Genomic DNA, 15,672 nt, shown 5'->3' on the forward strand with positions numbered 1-15,672 from the left:
CTTGTAATTCCCAAGAGGGAGTTACGGCGGGTAATGTCCCGACCGAATTAGGTTAATTCCGCTGCTAATTATGATTAAATAATTGAATTAGAGGTCGGGGCGTTACAAAGAGGGAGGAGTGATAATGATGGGTGATAAAGGAGGTGATAGAGTGGGTATATGGGGAAGGAAAAATAATTAAATATTATGGGTAGGGAAAATTAGGTGTGAATATGGGTAGAATCTTTAAATTAGGATTTTGGTAATTAGATAGAAATGTAAAAGTATTTTAGGATAAAATGTATGTCCAAAAACAGAATAGATACTAAATGGATACAACAATATGAAACGCTTAAAATGAAAACGGATACAACAAAAAGAAACGGAGGGAGTAATACGTAGTATCAACTTTGGCAGTAATACCGTTTCGTGAAATTCTTCTCACTTGTTATTGCAAGCGTTTGTCATTTTCACAATATCGACTTTCGCATATACTACCTAGGAATAGTTACAAAGGGTATTTAGAATCTCATAGTTTCATTGCCAATTTCCGTTACTCTGTACTTTTTATTACTCCCTCCGTCCCAGATTAGTTGTTACACTTTCCTTTTTCGTCCGTCCCAGATTAGTTGTTACACTTCTAAATTAGGAATGACCCCACAATTATTATATTGTCTCTCTTCCCACTAAATTTGTTTTTGTCCCCACACCCTCTCTCATTCAATTAAAAAAGTACCACACTAACTCCTATCACATCTACTTTTTCAATAAAATAACAATTGATAACCACACTACTACTTATCACATTAAACTGTGTGCCCATGAGAGTGTAACAACTATTCTGGGACGGAGGGAGTAATAAAACTTAAAATATATGAAATTCAAAGGTGTACATTGATATTCTCATGCAAAATACAAAAATGGGATTAATCCAACAACAATACTCCTCCTGTAGTCGTATGGATAAGTGTTCCTTATAATTCTTTAATGTGCTCAAATTTCCATTGTATGGATAAGTGTTCCTTATTAAAAAAATAAGAGTAATTATTCCCTAATTTCCTGCCATTCAGGTAAAAGAATTATAACATATATCCAAGTGTACTCAAAACGGTGCTCCTGCCGAATAGTAACTTAAAATTGGGGCACCTAAAATCCGAACCTTGTCACGAGTCAACTTAATTCCACACCACCTTAGAAAATAATGCAAAAATCACCATACTACAGTCTACAGTAACGTTGAGTCATGTAACAAGGTGATTGTAAAGAATAACATACACTCGTGCTGATGCTACAAAGCCAGCCCACTACACTTTCATTACAAGCCACAATATTGGCAAAGGAACAAAAAATAACAAGCAGGAAAATGGCAATAGCAAAAAATTAAAAATTGCAAACCCAACAAACCCCCAAGAAAATATATGATAGAGGAGGTGTTTACAAAGGTTTTTTAAAAAAATGTAACTGATAAGCCGGGAGAAAAAGCCGCGTTAATGATTGATGCAGTGATGTTTCGGCTGCTTGGTGCCACGTGGCAAACCTGCAGTACGCTAGGCAGCCTGTAAAGACACCAGGATAAAGCAATTCCAAGGCTCAAACATCTGTAAGTAAAACTGCTTCAGCATCGAAAGCACAGAACAATGGATATATAGTCCAAACTTGCTTATACTCTAAAATGCACTCCAACTATCTGTTCGTTCTTTCGGGGTTTCACTACCCACCGTAGACTTAAATGGGCCAGAAGAACCAAATGCATCCACGTCTCCCCTTGGTGTTTCATTGCCCAGTGATGAACCAAACGGCCCACCAAACCCGTAAGAATCAAACTCGCCCCCCCTTGGAGTCTCACTGCCAAATGATGATTTAAATGAACCAGAGTATCCAAAATAGTCTGATTCTTTCCTGGGTGTTTCACTGCCAAGTGATGACTTGAATGGTCCACCAAAAGGGTCAGCAGCATCTCCTCTAGGAGTCTCACTCCCCCAAGATGACTTGAAAGGCCCAACAGAACCAAAAGGATCACCGTCTGCTCTTGGCGTTTCACTACCAAATGATGACCGGAAAGGTGCAGTAGACCCGAAAGGGTCTGAATCTGCCCTAGGTGTTTCATTGGCCATAGATGATGACCTGAAAGGTCCAACGGACCCAAATGCATCTATCTCTGACCTTGGTGTTTCATTTCCTAGCGAAGACCTAAATGCACTAGAACCGAAGGGATCTGAGTCCCCCCTAGGAGTTTCACTGTCAAATGCTGACTTAAATGGCCCAGAGCCAAAAGCGTCTGAATCATCATATGATGAAAACCGATCCCCGTAATCGTAATCATTATTACTACTTCGCATAGAATCAAACCGTGAAAAGGTGGTCTCCCTTTGCTGAACTGACCTTTCATCATGTGAGTCAAAGTCTCCAGTACTCCGCATGGAATCAAATCGAGAGAACTTTTCTTGAGGCTGGAAACCACTATCTGAAGATCTAAAGGAATCAAACCTTGATAAGTTGAAACCACGATCTGGCCCTTCACCATATTTCTGCGGAGAATAGCTGGATTCATAAAGTGGTGTGCTTGGAACAGAATCTGCAAAAATGCTCTGTTTAGGCAAAAAGCCATCTGCTGGTGTACCAGGTACTGAATCTGCAAAAATGCTCTTTTTCGGCAAAAACCCGTCTGCTGGTGTGCCTGGTACAGAGTCTGCAAATATGCTTTTTTTGGGCAAAAAGTCATCAGCCTGAGATGAACTAGTCCTGATAGGAGGCAGAGTCCATTGTCCATGACCAAACAAGTCATCATTATGCTTGTCACGATCCATCTCCTGAAATACAAGTTATTAACATCAAGGTTAAGTTGGTAGGACTATATCAGCAAATAGGATGGTTTTATGGAGGTCAGAAAACTAGCTTGATCAAGGGGGGGCATTGTCCTTGTCAATTTTAGTAGACACAGCAGCCAAAAGTTAACAGTAGAAAAAATCTGACAGGTAGCAGCCAAAAGGCCCAAACCCCCAAGTGAACTAAAGTCAGTAATAGACATAAGCATGACAACTTCTTTTTCCAGACCTTGACTTTTCACGCTGAAGAAGTAGACTCCACAGATTTCTCGTTGACTGTTAACAGAGTTTTAACCAGAAAAGCCTATTTGTATATAGTATTCTAGTAAGATTCAGAGGTTCTTTAATAAGTTACATAATCATACAGTTTTGTATACCTTTGAGAAACCCCAGATTGAGTCAGCATCATCATTAGTGTCAAAAGTTCCCTGTGAGTGCTCATCGAAACTCTTCTCCCCAGATAAGGAAGCATCAGCAATCCTATCGTCACTGCATCAGATAAATAGAAAATATTTTCAGTTGGAGCCAAAATATGGGAATAAAACGATTGACTTATGAAATCGGACTATTATATCCTGATTAGACCTGTTCAACGGGCTGGAGGCCCGTTAAAAGCCTAAGTCCAGCCCGTTTTAAAAAGGGCAGAGCCCTTTATTTTAATAAATGGGCTGCGCTCTTAAAGGGTTGATGTTAAGAAGGGTTCTTAAAGGGATAGGATGAGTTCTTATAGGGTTAAGTTATAAAGGGCTGGGATGACTTTATTTTACTTCTGTTCTTCACTTCTTCCCCAAATATTTATTTGGCAATATCAATGGTGAGGCCTAAAAATCTCATTCTCTCTCCTCTTATTCTTCCTAAACCTCCCTCTTTCTTTCCCCTCTTCCATGGACAAACAACAGAAAAGAAAGAATAGCTCACTTCGTCATTGTTGTCGTCTGCAAAAGCTCCAAAAAGTTGAGCAAGAGCTTCAACTTCAGGCTTCCGATAATCTCGTAATCTATGGAAGAATGCGCACATATACCACATTTTTTACTTTCTCTCTCCTCAATGTCTGCTGATTCAAAATGGTGAGGATTCAGGTTGCTTAAGCTCTGAATTGATTAAAAAAAAATTCTGTATGAAATTCAGTAAGCCCATTAAATTCTGCTCTATGTTAATTTCTCTATTACAAATGATTTCTCATAGGCGTTGGGGGAGAGCAGAAGGTGATGGAGGAGAGAGAAAGAGAGTGAGTGAGGCAGAAGGTGAAGAATGAGGAGAGAGATGAGAAACTTAGGTCCATTTTGTTAACTCCTAAAACAAAAGTAACCTGCCAAGCTTACTGTTTAATTGTGCCATTTGGCCCGGTCCATCCTGTTTAAATTCGGCCTAGCCAAGCCCATTTAATATTATTAAGTATCCCAGCCCGGCCCGTTTAACTTCGGCTCAGCCCAGCCCTAATCCGGCACGTTGAACAGGTCTAATCCTGATTATCAGCAGGTACAACCGTACAATAAATTGGCAGAGCTTTGATCTAGACCATAGGAACAGGAAATGAGTTTGCGTATATAGATATACTGATATACATTTCCTTTTTTTCTGCTACTACGGATAAGATGTAAGTCTTATTTTACCATGCAGAAAACCTGCATGGTTTCTAATAACAGAAGACACTATCCTGGAGACCTGATCATTAGAGAGAGGCATTTCATAAACTTATGCAACACATTCTATATAAGCATTCCAAATAATTCACCAGATTTCCGTCAATTTACAAACTCAGACAAAAGAAGGCATACCTCAGAGATTCCTTGGCACGAGGTGAGGCATCTGAACTTCCAAGCTTTCTGAAATGGTTGTCCTTAAATCCATCCCGTGGACTTCCATGTGAACTTCTAGCTGAAGGACTAGAAACTGAATTCTTTAACATGTCACCTGCTTTAGGGGTACCTACAACACTGTTTTCAGCCACTTGATCATCCTCTGTAGACTTGGCAAACTTAGATTCAGCATCTGAGGTATGTTCTGTATCACCCTCAAAAGCTAAATTCTTTTCTTTCTTTGCAACTTTAATTTTTGTTTTCGGTGGTGCAATGACGTTTTGCACGTCAAGTGTCAGTTCCTTCACAAAAGTGTAACCTGAAGTCGAAAACCAAATGCACAAGCAACCATTAGAAAACCAAAGTCACAGACGCTTTCTCTAATGCAAACAAGTCACGAAGACAATGAAGTTAACTTGAGTAAACATCAAATAAACATAGCAGAGCTTCCACAATCCTGGCCCCTTTCAGCGTTTGAAACTGGTTAGCAAAATAAAAATGAAAAAATACATGTAGGAAAACAAAACAACTACATTCACATCTGGGTATACATCAAGATCAAAAGACTAAGATTGAAACATTAAGAGGAAAAAAGGCACTATTTTGTCACTGAAAGAACTTCAGGTCCACACTGTTAACAGGAAAACATGTGGGCCTGAAGTTCCTTACAGAAAAACATGTTAACAGGAAACTACAGTTTCAGAAGCACCCCAAACATGAATCCAATCAATTCATGGATAAGATAAGGGCTTCAGAAAATAAGCTCATATAAGGGCCAATAAGTTCAGATAAAAAGCGAATACATTCAGATAAGGGCTACCAAGTCTTTTTATAATTAAGATGAGGCCAGTGTGGTCAGAGGACGCCTAATACGGGTAAAATTTCATATAAGGGAGACAACTGTGGAAAACGGAGCCATAGAATTGCAAGGCATAATAATCACAAAATAAAGAAGAATAGAGCTTATCAATGATAAAATAGAACTAATAGCTTAATTCTCATCCATCAAATAATTAAATAACAGAACTTGCCTTCATCTTCAAATTTATCCCAATCTTCATCCCAATCAGCAACACTCTCCTGAATGCCAGGTTGCCATCCTGAAAAAAGAAATCTTCAGAACAAAAGTGGTCCAAACTGAGTAGCAGCATTTTAGATGAAATGAAGGCTTAGCCAGAAGACAAGAGTTTGTAAGCCTTGGTACTTTTCATCTAACTTTTCATGCTATTACCTAACGAAGCTTCTCACTCAGGTCCAACTATACTTTACAATCTAAAGCTATATACATCTCTACTACTCTACCTTATTTTAACAATATTAACTCCTTGACCAACAGAAAAGGATTGACTTTTTGGAACAAAAGCAAGTCCAATGATGGTACAAGCCTTGGACAAGGAAAAAGTAAAAAAAATATAGTCAAAGATATCAAAGTACCATTATACAATGTTTATGGATTGGTTTGTTTCTTTGCCTTCCACCACACCTCATCATAAACCTCGACAAAAGTTTTCAAATTCAGAGCTAAGCTGAGTTTCTGTTATTTGGATCCCATATGATAAGATTGTCAAGGAATAATCAAGCCATATTCAACCCCTCCAACACACATATAGGGTTTCCTTCATAAAATTAATTACAATGCTTTGAGGTCACAAGTGAGATCAAGTTAATCAAGTCTATAAAGGAATACACAAAATAACTGATGGGACTAATTAATCTACTCCCGTGCCTTTTCGTTTGCATAACTTCCATGTATAGACAAGTGAATTTATGTTAAAAATCATTGTTGATTAACGCAAATCATCTAGTATGAGAGTAATTTTTTTTTTCTCCTAATCTCTACCCACAAAGACCTTTTCCATACTACTAACCCCCCCCCCCCCCCCCAACCACCACCATATTAAAAAAACTTCTTTCCACTACATAGCATGTAGAACTAGAACCATAAATCACTTTCCATAGTAAACTCAAGCACTCCTTAGAATTGGTCCAAATACTTTACTTTAGTTCAAAGGTAAAGCAACATGAAATAGTTGGATATCTATACTGTAAGAAAATATGTCAGGGCATAAAAAATAACCAGCCAAGAACATAACTTTTTGCTAAAGATAATAAGCCTATAAATTTTAAGATGCCAACAGATACCTAAAATCATGAAGACGGAAATACTAACACGGAAACACCTAGCAACAAGAATGGGAACTGTATGATTGTTGAAACAATCCAGAACGCAACTTGAATATCAAGCACAAATACCCTGGAAATCTCCCAATTTTGTTTTGAGAAGGTTAGAACTTAGAAGCTTAGAGGAAATAGAGCTAACTAGCTAGAGAATACTGGCAGACACATCACAGAAATCGAGCTTCACGGTGGCTGAAACATCTTCAATAAAGTTGACTGACAAGCACAAAATTCCTTAAAATATTTTGCAAGAGTAACATGTAAAAAAAAAGAGCTAAGCTCAAAGTAGAAAGAAGCCATCACTGATTAAACTCAAAGCTACTGGGGAAAAGATCAAAGAAAAGAAACCATGCCAAGTGTATGAAGTTACCAAAGGGAAGCTCAACCAGTGTGGTAGGTTTCGATCGCAGTCCATATTTCTTGCAACGTTCACTGAGAGATTTTACTAATTCCTCCAAACTAGATTGAATGCGATCAGCACGAACCTGATCAGATATTCCAGAGATCAGAAAAGGCAACACCAAAGGGAGAAGCTCATTACCATCTTCTGTTTTCTTTCATAGTTATTATATAGTATAAAGTACCTGAAGATTCTCATCAGTGCCATCCTGCTCCATTTTCACAATTGCCTGGTACATCTCCATTTTCTTCTCCTGCAATAAAACAGAGTAAAATTACTCTATAATAGCTCATTCAAATGTTTCTTACCAGTTACAACCCTGGCGAGCTATTATATAAATCACAAGAAAAACCTGTATGTCACGGAACGTCGCTTCTTCAATTGTCAACCTAGATGCAACATCGCCAGTTTGTTTGTACTTCTCTTCATATTTCTTAGCCAGAGCCTCTACCTGATAAGTCACACTCATATAAATATGACCAATGTTATCTGATACGTTATATCTCAAGCAACTAAATAGACCCACACCTCACGCTTATCTGCAGTGGCCCTCTCTGAAACTTCATTAAAGCGACTGTCACATCTACTCTTGTAGAGAACCTTAAAACAAAACAACAAAAGTGCAATTAGTATTCAAAAGAAACAGACTCTAGTGCAATTGAAGTGGCGAGAAATATAGAAATAATCAACTCCATAAACAGAGATAAGATATAGATCAAGAAGAAGTTTCTGTTCAAGAACAAGTAATGATCATTATTTAACAATTAGACGAGTCGGAAATGATAATAAAAGTAAAATTACGAAAACTATATAGGTACTTGTCATTGTACGGTTGTACTGTTATTTTGTCTACCTCCCATCATAACCACTCACACTGTCATAAAAATGGATAGATGGCATGTTAACTTTCAATACTAAATTTTCTGTATTCCTTTCAAAACTGCAAAAACACAGGGCAATTTACATAGCACTCTGCTATAAGTGAACATATGCTCCCGTGAAAGCAAGTATCACAAATACAAAACTAAACAAGAATGTTTAGTTATTTGAATAACAAACTAAAAACAGAAAACTTAAATATACTCACAAGCTCCTGCATTTTAACACGGTAGAACTCCATTTTCTCTTTTGCTTCTTTTATTTCCTTCTCCAGTTCTTCAACCTAGCATAAATAAAATAATAGTCTCAAAATAATGTATAACCCAACTGGAAAACTAATAGGAACTCTATATTTAAGAATAACACAAGAGAAAAGACAAAATCTAATTCTAAACATCGTAAAGCTTGCACTGTAAAATGAAGAAAATATAGTGCAAATACTAGCTTTCGATCACCTAAGAACTGCTAGCAACAGAGGACAAGGAAGGGGGGAACTGAAATGATACTATCACGGGCAGAAATTCATGATTTCAGCTACATGAGGTAAAGAAATATGCTTATTTATAGATTTGACCTCATAATGCATCAGGAAAGTTAAACGGTCTGATTCAATGAATATTTCAGCATCAACGACACCAAATAAAAAAAGATACACTAGTAATTAGATCAGGTGGCAACAGTCACAAAGGCTGTGTTCAAACAAAAAGAAAACACTTACCTGATTTTATTTTCAGGAAAACAAATTTACGAATCCGCATTCCTTTATCGAGTTCAGTGATGCAGAAGGAATACGGAAATGGAAGAGAGGGGGTGAAAAGGCAGAGAGAAAGAGGAAGGTAACGCATAGAGAAGAAAACAAGGGCATCCCTTCCTTACAAAAAGAAAATAATTTCTACCATTTAGAAAACCACTTTCCACCTTCTACAAACCAAACAGAGGAACATCGAAAACTAATTTCCAGGAAAATTATTTCCTCCTAAACAAGCTTAGCCTGAGAACAAAAATGCAGAAAAAAGAATATGAGTAGCAAATTGAATATAACTTTTGGAAAATCTTGTTAATCAAAGAACCTGAAATACAGAAAGTAGATCAAAATAAAAGTTCCAAAAATAACTTCTTAATCAAAGAACCTGAAATACAGAGAGTATAATTCTTTGAAACTGCCTCATGGAAATTCAAAACATCACAACCACCAATTAACAATTTCAATGCAACATAAGGAGCACCTGAGCCGACATGATAAAGAGTCAGTACTCAGAACATACTTTTTTATTTGCGTCTGATGCCTCCTGGTATTTCAAATTGAGTGATTTTTGCTCCTCTTCACTCAGCTGATCTACTAGGTGTTTCTCTAAAATTGGCACTTTGGCTTTTGGTGGCTTAGGAGGCATTCTATCGTCAGATGATATATGAGCTGAAACAGGCAGTGGTGGCTTGCCAGTGGGTCGTGCAGTTGGTCTAGAAGCAGTGCCAGGCACCACCTGCGGGTGCTGGAAACCTACAAGACAAAGAAGGGTGTAAAGGAAAACAGGCAGCTCAATTAAAAAATGAAAGTGTCCCGTCTGTTATTGTTTGTTGTTAAATTTCAATCTCGTCAAGCATATTTTAGAATGAAGTTGAGAGCAGAAGAATCCAACATCTATGTAAATCTTACCAGCAGAATATCCCCATCCTGGGTTGCCATGTCCAGCAACTGGTTGAGGAGTTGCAGGAAAATCAAGCACAACACTACTTGGAAGAACTGCTGGAAGAGGACGTCCTTCCCTGTATCTTTCCATCAGATAGAGTGCAATGCAGAATTCCCTGAGAGAAAGATTGCTATCATTATCCTGATCAGACAAGTCCCACACCTGCTTTAAGACCTCTGGAACATGTAACAATACTGAATAAGTGGCACATCAAATAAGGAAACCTGCTCCTATCAAAACAAAAATAGAAATCTGGCATGTCATACATGAAACATTTCACATTTTTGAAGAGACCAAACCCCTTACATAATCTTCTGACAAGTAAAAAAGAAATACATAAAAGGCTACCATGGGGTTGATCAACCCTATACAAAGGGGGGGGGGTCTATAGACCAAAAAAATATTGTACCTCCACCCCCAATAGTATACAGTAAAGAAATATATTGTTGAAGAGACCAATTTATCATGAAAACTCAAACCAGGACGACAATTTGAAAAGAAAAAAAAAGGAATTCAACACTCAACCAAAAACTACGCACAGGAGTTGCTTCAGAACTATAGATATGAAACAAAAACAGAGAGAAAACATATTAAAAGCAATAAGAACAAAATATGTTAGAAAAAACCTACAAAAGGAATAGGAAATCAAGCACACATTGACATTAGAGATAAGAAATCATAAAGCGGAAAAGTAGATGACAAAGCAAACCACCCACCTCTTGGTAACCTCCAACTTAGAAATAGATTGCGTGCCTGTTCACCGGTAATTTTTCCATCTTTATCAGTGTCTACCTCCATGAATACTTTGGCGTATTTCTGTAAATCAGTCTGAGTTGGTCTTGGCCAATTCAGCTGGGACTGATGTCCTGTGGAAGATGCAGGAGGTCCACGTGGAGCAATATTTTGCACTGGAATTTGTTGATTCTGTTTCAGGTGAGGTTGCAACTTTTGGTGCTGTCCGCCAACGGAGTTTGCAGTAAATGAATTTGGTACAGAAGCAACAGAACCCTGCTTAAATGAAGACTGGTTTCCAGCTGAAACTGGAACCACGGCCGAAGGGACTTGTAGGCTTCCAGAAGATGAGGGGATAGAGCCATCCCTTTTGAGCTGAGATGGAGCTACAGAGAATGCATTATTTCCGGAAAAAGAACCTGAAGTGGACCCATTTTGTGACGGTTTAGGTTGCGCGGCAGAAATACCTGCTGTTACAGATGGCTTAGGTGGTAAAGAAGCTGCAGGTCCTGCAGTTGATGGCACCCCAGACTGGTTTGTCAAAAGACTATTGCCTCTCTCTGAGAAGACTCCTGTTGGTGACCTTCCTGTGTTCACAACCCCTATGTCATTTGATGCTCTAGAATTAGGCAGGTTTGAGCCCAATTGAGGAGCTCCCCCAGGAAATCCTTGAAAGCCAACTCCTTGTGCAGGTTGTGTAGCTACAGCAGAAACTGTATTTGGAGGCCTAGGTGTACCGCTAACTGGTGGCTGGTTATACTGCTGATTCATGTTAACATTTTGCGACACCGATACTCCTCTAATCCCATGGTTTTGGTATGAAATAGGAGCAACAGTTCCCGTCTGAGATGCGGAAGGGGTAGCTCCGGCAGCACTTGACTGGGGACCAGGTGTAGCAGGCGAGCTTATCTGTGGTGCTGGTATTTTAGCTGAAGCTGGACCATATAAAGCTGCCCTGACAAGCTCAGGAGTTAATTCACGTTTGCTTTGTGCGACAGTCACAAGTTTAAGAGCATTGTAGAATTCTGGTCTGCCAAGGAATCCTGTTCGGTTTTGGTCAGCAAACGTCCATATCTATATAAGGAACAAAGGAATTTCAGTCAGTGTAACACAGCAAAACAAGAAGATACGCTCAAATGAGCATATCCTTAGTTAGCACTTGGACATGTCAATAATAATATCCAGACCAACGTCTCCAAGATTAGAGAGACCACAGACATACTCCCTCTATTTTTAATAAATACATTTTCTTTTTGGCGGTCTCTATAGCACACCTTTGGTATTTGGAAAATACACAACGAAAGGAATCTAACAAGAAACCTCATGACAATGTTTTGATTAAATATATTAACGATAATTTATGGAAAGTCAAAGTGAAACTATTGAAAATATACAGAGGGAGTCATTCTGAATCCAGTTACTGGTTACTGTGAATATAGAAAAACTAAGTCTAAGTTTGCATCCATGATCTATACCTCGATTAGATTACTCATGCCATATGACCCAAGCTCTCAAAAGAAAACTCCTAATGGTGGACATTGGGGTTTCAAGGGAGGAATTTCGGCTTTTTGAGAAGCAACTAACAGCCTGAAGCATGATCTAAGAATTGTACTCCTCGTACCAGGTTGCCACTTCTCAAAACAATCTTAATTGGTGTAACATAATTGAATAACATCAAAAGGCAAACAATGGATCCTAATAGGGAAGATATGGAACAACCTAGCTCATAATTATCTGGTTGAGGAGACGCTCGGAATCTTGGCTGAATGTAACAACCAGCCGCAATCCACAGACAATAAAGGGGAGAGGGCCAACCGACATAAACCAATAGGCTACGGCCCTTAGTACTAATAGGCTACACAGCTAACGTTTTTCCTTACTGTGTCACTACATTCGAATGAAACATACCAGCCAACACAGGACCCATATCAATAAGAAGTCAGAACACAGGATTACTTTTATTTTACCTATTATTTCATCATTCTCGAGTCTCAATAAACACTAAATGGACAGCAGTTGAAACTTGCAAGCCTAATGACTCGATTACCCAGTCAATAACAATTCTCAACCTCACAATCCCCTACCAAGGAAAGGAAGACGTTGGATTAGCTGCTTGGTTGAACAAAAAAAGTAACATATTTCAATGTTTCATTTCCTGGTAAGTCCAAAATGTTGTTTAATTGATCATAAGAAGAAATTCCACTTACTTAGGAGGATCAAAGAAGATTCCTCCATTTTGTGGAAAAAAAAACTTCCTATATTTTCTCAACCAAGAAAATTCACATTATTTATTCAACCAACCATTGGAACTTCTTCCCGTGTTTCTTAACATCAACCAAATAAGCACTAAGAATGGAGAAAAAGAGCACCACTACTTGGTCTATCCCAATAACTGTCAATAGCACATCGGAGGAAGCTATAGGCTGCCTACCCCTATACAAACAGCCACTCAATACTACGTTAGCTGATTGATATCCATTGGAAGTGAAGTGATGCCTGCAGCTGAGGCATCCTAACACATAATAAACTTCAATTTTGTTCCAACAGTTCGCTAGTTGTGGATAAAGCTACATTCTACCCTCAAATAGATGGATACTCGCTAATTTTCCGTCATCATAAACATCACGCAATCACACACATCAAATAAAGGAAAGACAATTTAGTGATCTATGCCAATATTCCTTATTCTCAATACTTATCCAAACAAATTTAAACCCTCCTATGCCAATATTCTCATTTCACTATTACAGCAGTTCTAATGATCCAAGAATAACCCTAATCATTCAAATGACAGGTTCAAACTACAAACGACCATAGTTAACCAACAAAATGCGAAACAACTTCCCGAAAATCATAATTTCAGATCAATTACAGCTAGAATCACCAAAACTTCAAATTCAGAGCTGATGAACAAACCGCCAGATAATTAGGAGAGAGAAAATGGGATGGACAGAGAGAAACCTGAGCGAGAACTTGTTTTGGCAAATTCGAGCCCTGGAAGAAAGCGACTGCTTCAGCGCCACTAATTCTACCATCTCGATCCAAATCCGCTTTCTGAAAATACGTATCAAACAGATCCCCTGGGTTTTGTGCCGCCATTTCGACCTCCCTACACAAAACCAAAACCCCAAAGTTTTCGAAAATTCGCCGATCAAATCATCGATTCGGAAGAATCACAACCGCCAAAAATGAATCATGAATTCGATAGCCACTGAAAATGAGAGTGGTGCTGCGGAATCTGGATCGATGGGATGAATGTATTAGGGGGAGTTGGTGGATAATTTCAAATGCGATGTGATGGTGAATATTGTTGTTATGATCGAAGTTTGGGGGTTTGGAGGTGAAATTAGGGTTTTGAAATTGGGGATTTGAGGGAATTTCAGAGTTCGAGAGGAGAGAGAAATTGAATGTTTGGTTTTCTGGCGAGCCAAAATGGGCGTCGGCGACGACTACCTGTCACCGATTTAAGACAGGGAAGGATTTTGATTTTTGCAGACTGTAAGTGCCTTTCTTTTTGGAGTTTTTCATTTCTTTTCGTTTTTTCCTTTTTCTTTCTTTGGTGGTGGTATAATTCATTAATTTGACAAATCTAGTAACTTTTTGAACGTGGTCCAATTGATTTTTGCACCTTCCATGGTTTATCCTAGGTACTTATGAAAATTTATTACTCGTACGTACTTTTTTACATGTGGAATTGGGTACTTTTTCTTTAAATAATGTACTTCGATGATAAAAATTATTGTATTGGATTCTTAGGCCTTGTTCGGCAAAACTAGCAGTAGCGGGTAGCTTTAGCATTTTAAGTAGCGGGTAACGGTTGGGTTAGCGGGTAGCGGTCAAGAGTAGCGGGTAGCGGTTAGCTGTCAAAGTAGCGATTCATAGTATGAATGTTTGGCAAAAGTAGCGGTTAAAATTAAAAAATACAAAGAATCTAATTAATTTAAGGAAAAATTACTTTTAATAATCCAACCTTTAAGCCATTAGCCAAAATTAATCCAACCTTTCGATTATTTTTGATTAATCCAAGCTTTATACCCCTTTGACATTCGTTGCACCTTACAGGTTACCAACATTCTTTAGCCGGTTATAAGCTACGACGTGGCATTGTACCGTTATAAACTAATGTGGGTCCCATTATTTACTGTTATAAACCCACTTTTGGTCATCCCTTCCCTTTATTTCCCCTGCTCATCTCCTTCCTTCATTTCCTCCTCTTCGCTCACCATCTCCATTGAAGACATCTTCTGCATCAATTTTTTTTTTTAAGTAAATAAATCCATGGTTAATGGATTCTAGTGGGCGTTCTGTTTCTGGATATTCACAAAATTCACGAAGTGTTTTGAAATGCGAATGCGGCAACGATGCGGTTGTGCGAACTGTGAAACACGGGCCTAATGTTGGAATGAAGTTCCATGGATGCCCTTTATGGCCAGTAAGTGTTTAATTTCTCCCCCTCCCAGTGTTTAATTTTAATTTGTTGATTATTGTTATTATTGTGAAATTAACGTGAAAATGTTCCATTTTTGGCAATTAAATTAGGTTTTATTTTGTTGGAGAAATTAAATTGGGATATTAACTTAATCCAAAACAATCACAAATAATCAAATTTAGGGTTTTTACTTACCTTAATTGTGGTAATTTAATGCGATTTTCAGAGCCACTGTTCAATTTTTTCTTCAAATGGAGGAGGATGTCATCGGGTACAGTCGTGCGTCACTTTTCTTGTACAATTGTAGGTTGAAGATGATGAAAGCAATTATGGTGGGGGGGGGGGGGGAGAGAAAAGGACAGTAATGAAGAGTTGCAGAGCTGTATTGAATATGGTGGGTGAGAGAGTAATGAAGAAGACGTTTTAGGGAGGGAAACGAAATAACCAAAGGTCAACGAATTTTTTCGACCTTTTTAGGCGGTTCCCGGTTTTTTGGATCAACAAATGTCAAATGGGTATAAAGCTTGGATTAATCAAAAATAATCGAAAGGTTGGATTAATTTTGGCTAATGGCTTAAAGATTGGATTATTAAAAGTAATTTTTCCTTAATTTAAATCAAATAATAACCATTTAACGAAATAATGATCATTTTTTTTTTACATAGATAATGATCATATCCGATTGCGGCATATTTGCAATTTTAATTGGGTCACTGCTTGCTAAGATGCTAAGATGAACCGATGAAGAGGTGCGGCCGTGCGG

At 38.2% G+C, this 15,672-nt stretch overlaps 1 protein-coding gene across 1 annotated transcript; it reads right to left on the bottom strand.

Annotated features, from left to right (window-relative positions):
- Positions 1-1,178: 1,178 nt before the first annotated feature.
- LOC110793325 (uncharacterized) lies at positions 1,179-14,028 on the bottom strand. Its single transcript, XM_021998192.2, has 13 exons — positions 13,442-14,028; positions 10,465-11,554; positions 9,715-9,924; positions 9,326-9,558; positions 8,269-8,343; positions 7,710-7,781; positions 7,534-7,632; positions 7,366-7,434; positions 7,152-7,266; positions 5,635-5,703; positions 4,583-4,922; positions 3,182-3,293; positions 1,179-2,789 (listed from the first exon to the last, which is right to left on the bottom strand). The coding sequence occupies exons 1-13, from the start codon at positions 13,577-13,579 to the stop codon at positions 1,647-1,649; spliced, it is 3,765 nt and encodes a 1,254-aa protein (XP_021853884.1). The 5' UTR covers positions 13,580-14,028; the 3' UTR covers positions 1,179-1,646.
- Positions 14,029-15,672: the final 1,644 nt, after the last annotated feature.

Source organism: Spinacia oleracea, chromosome 4 (genome assembly GCF_020520425.1).
Source record: "Spinacia oleracea cultivar Varoflay chromosome 4, BTI_SOV_V1, whole genome shotgun sequence".
NCBI classification, from domain to species: Eukaryota; Viridiplantae; Streptophyta; class Magnoliopsida; order Caryophyllales; family Amaranthaceae; genus Spinacia; species Spinacia oleracea.

Excerpts from the sequence above, each read along its gene's own strand:
- LOC110793325 (XM_021998192.2), bottom strand. The coding sequence starts at position 13,579 with ATGGCGGCACAAAACCCAGGGGATCTGTTTGATACGTATTTTCAGAAA. Across the intron at positions 7,435-7,533 it reads CGACGTTCCGTGACATACAG|GAGAAGAAAATGGAGATGTA; the intron begins GTTTTTCTTGTG and ends GTTTTATTGCAG. Across the intron at positions 4,923-5,634 it reads GGATAAATTTGAAGATGAAG|GTTACACTTTTGTGAAGGAA; the intron begins GCAAGTTCTGTT and ends TTTCGACTTCAG.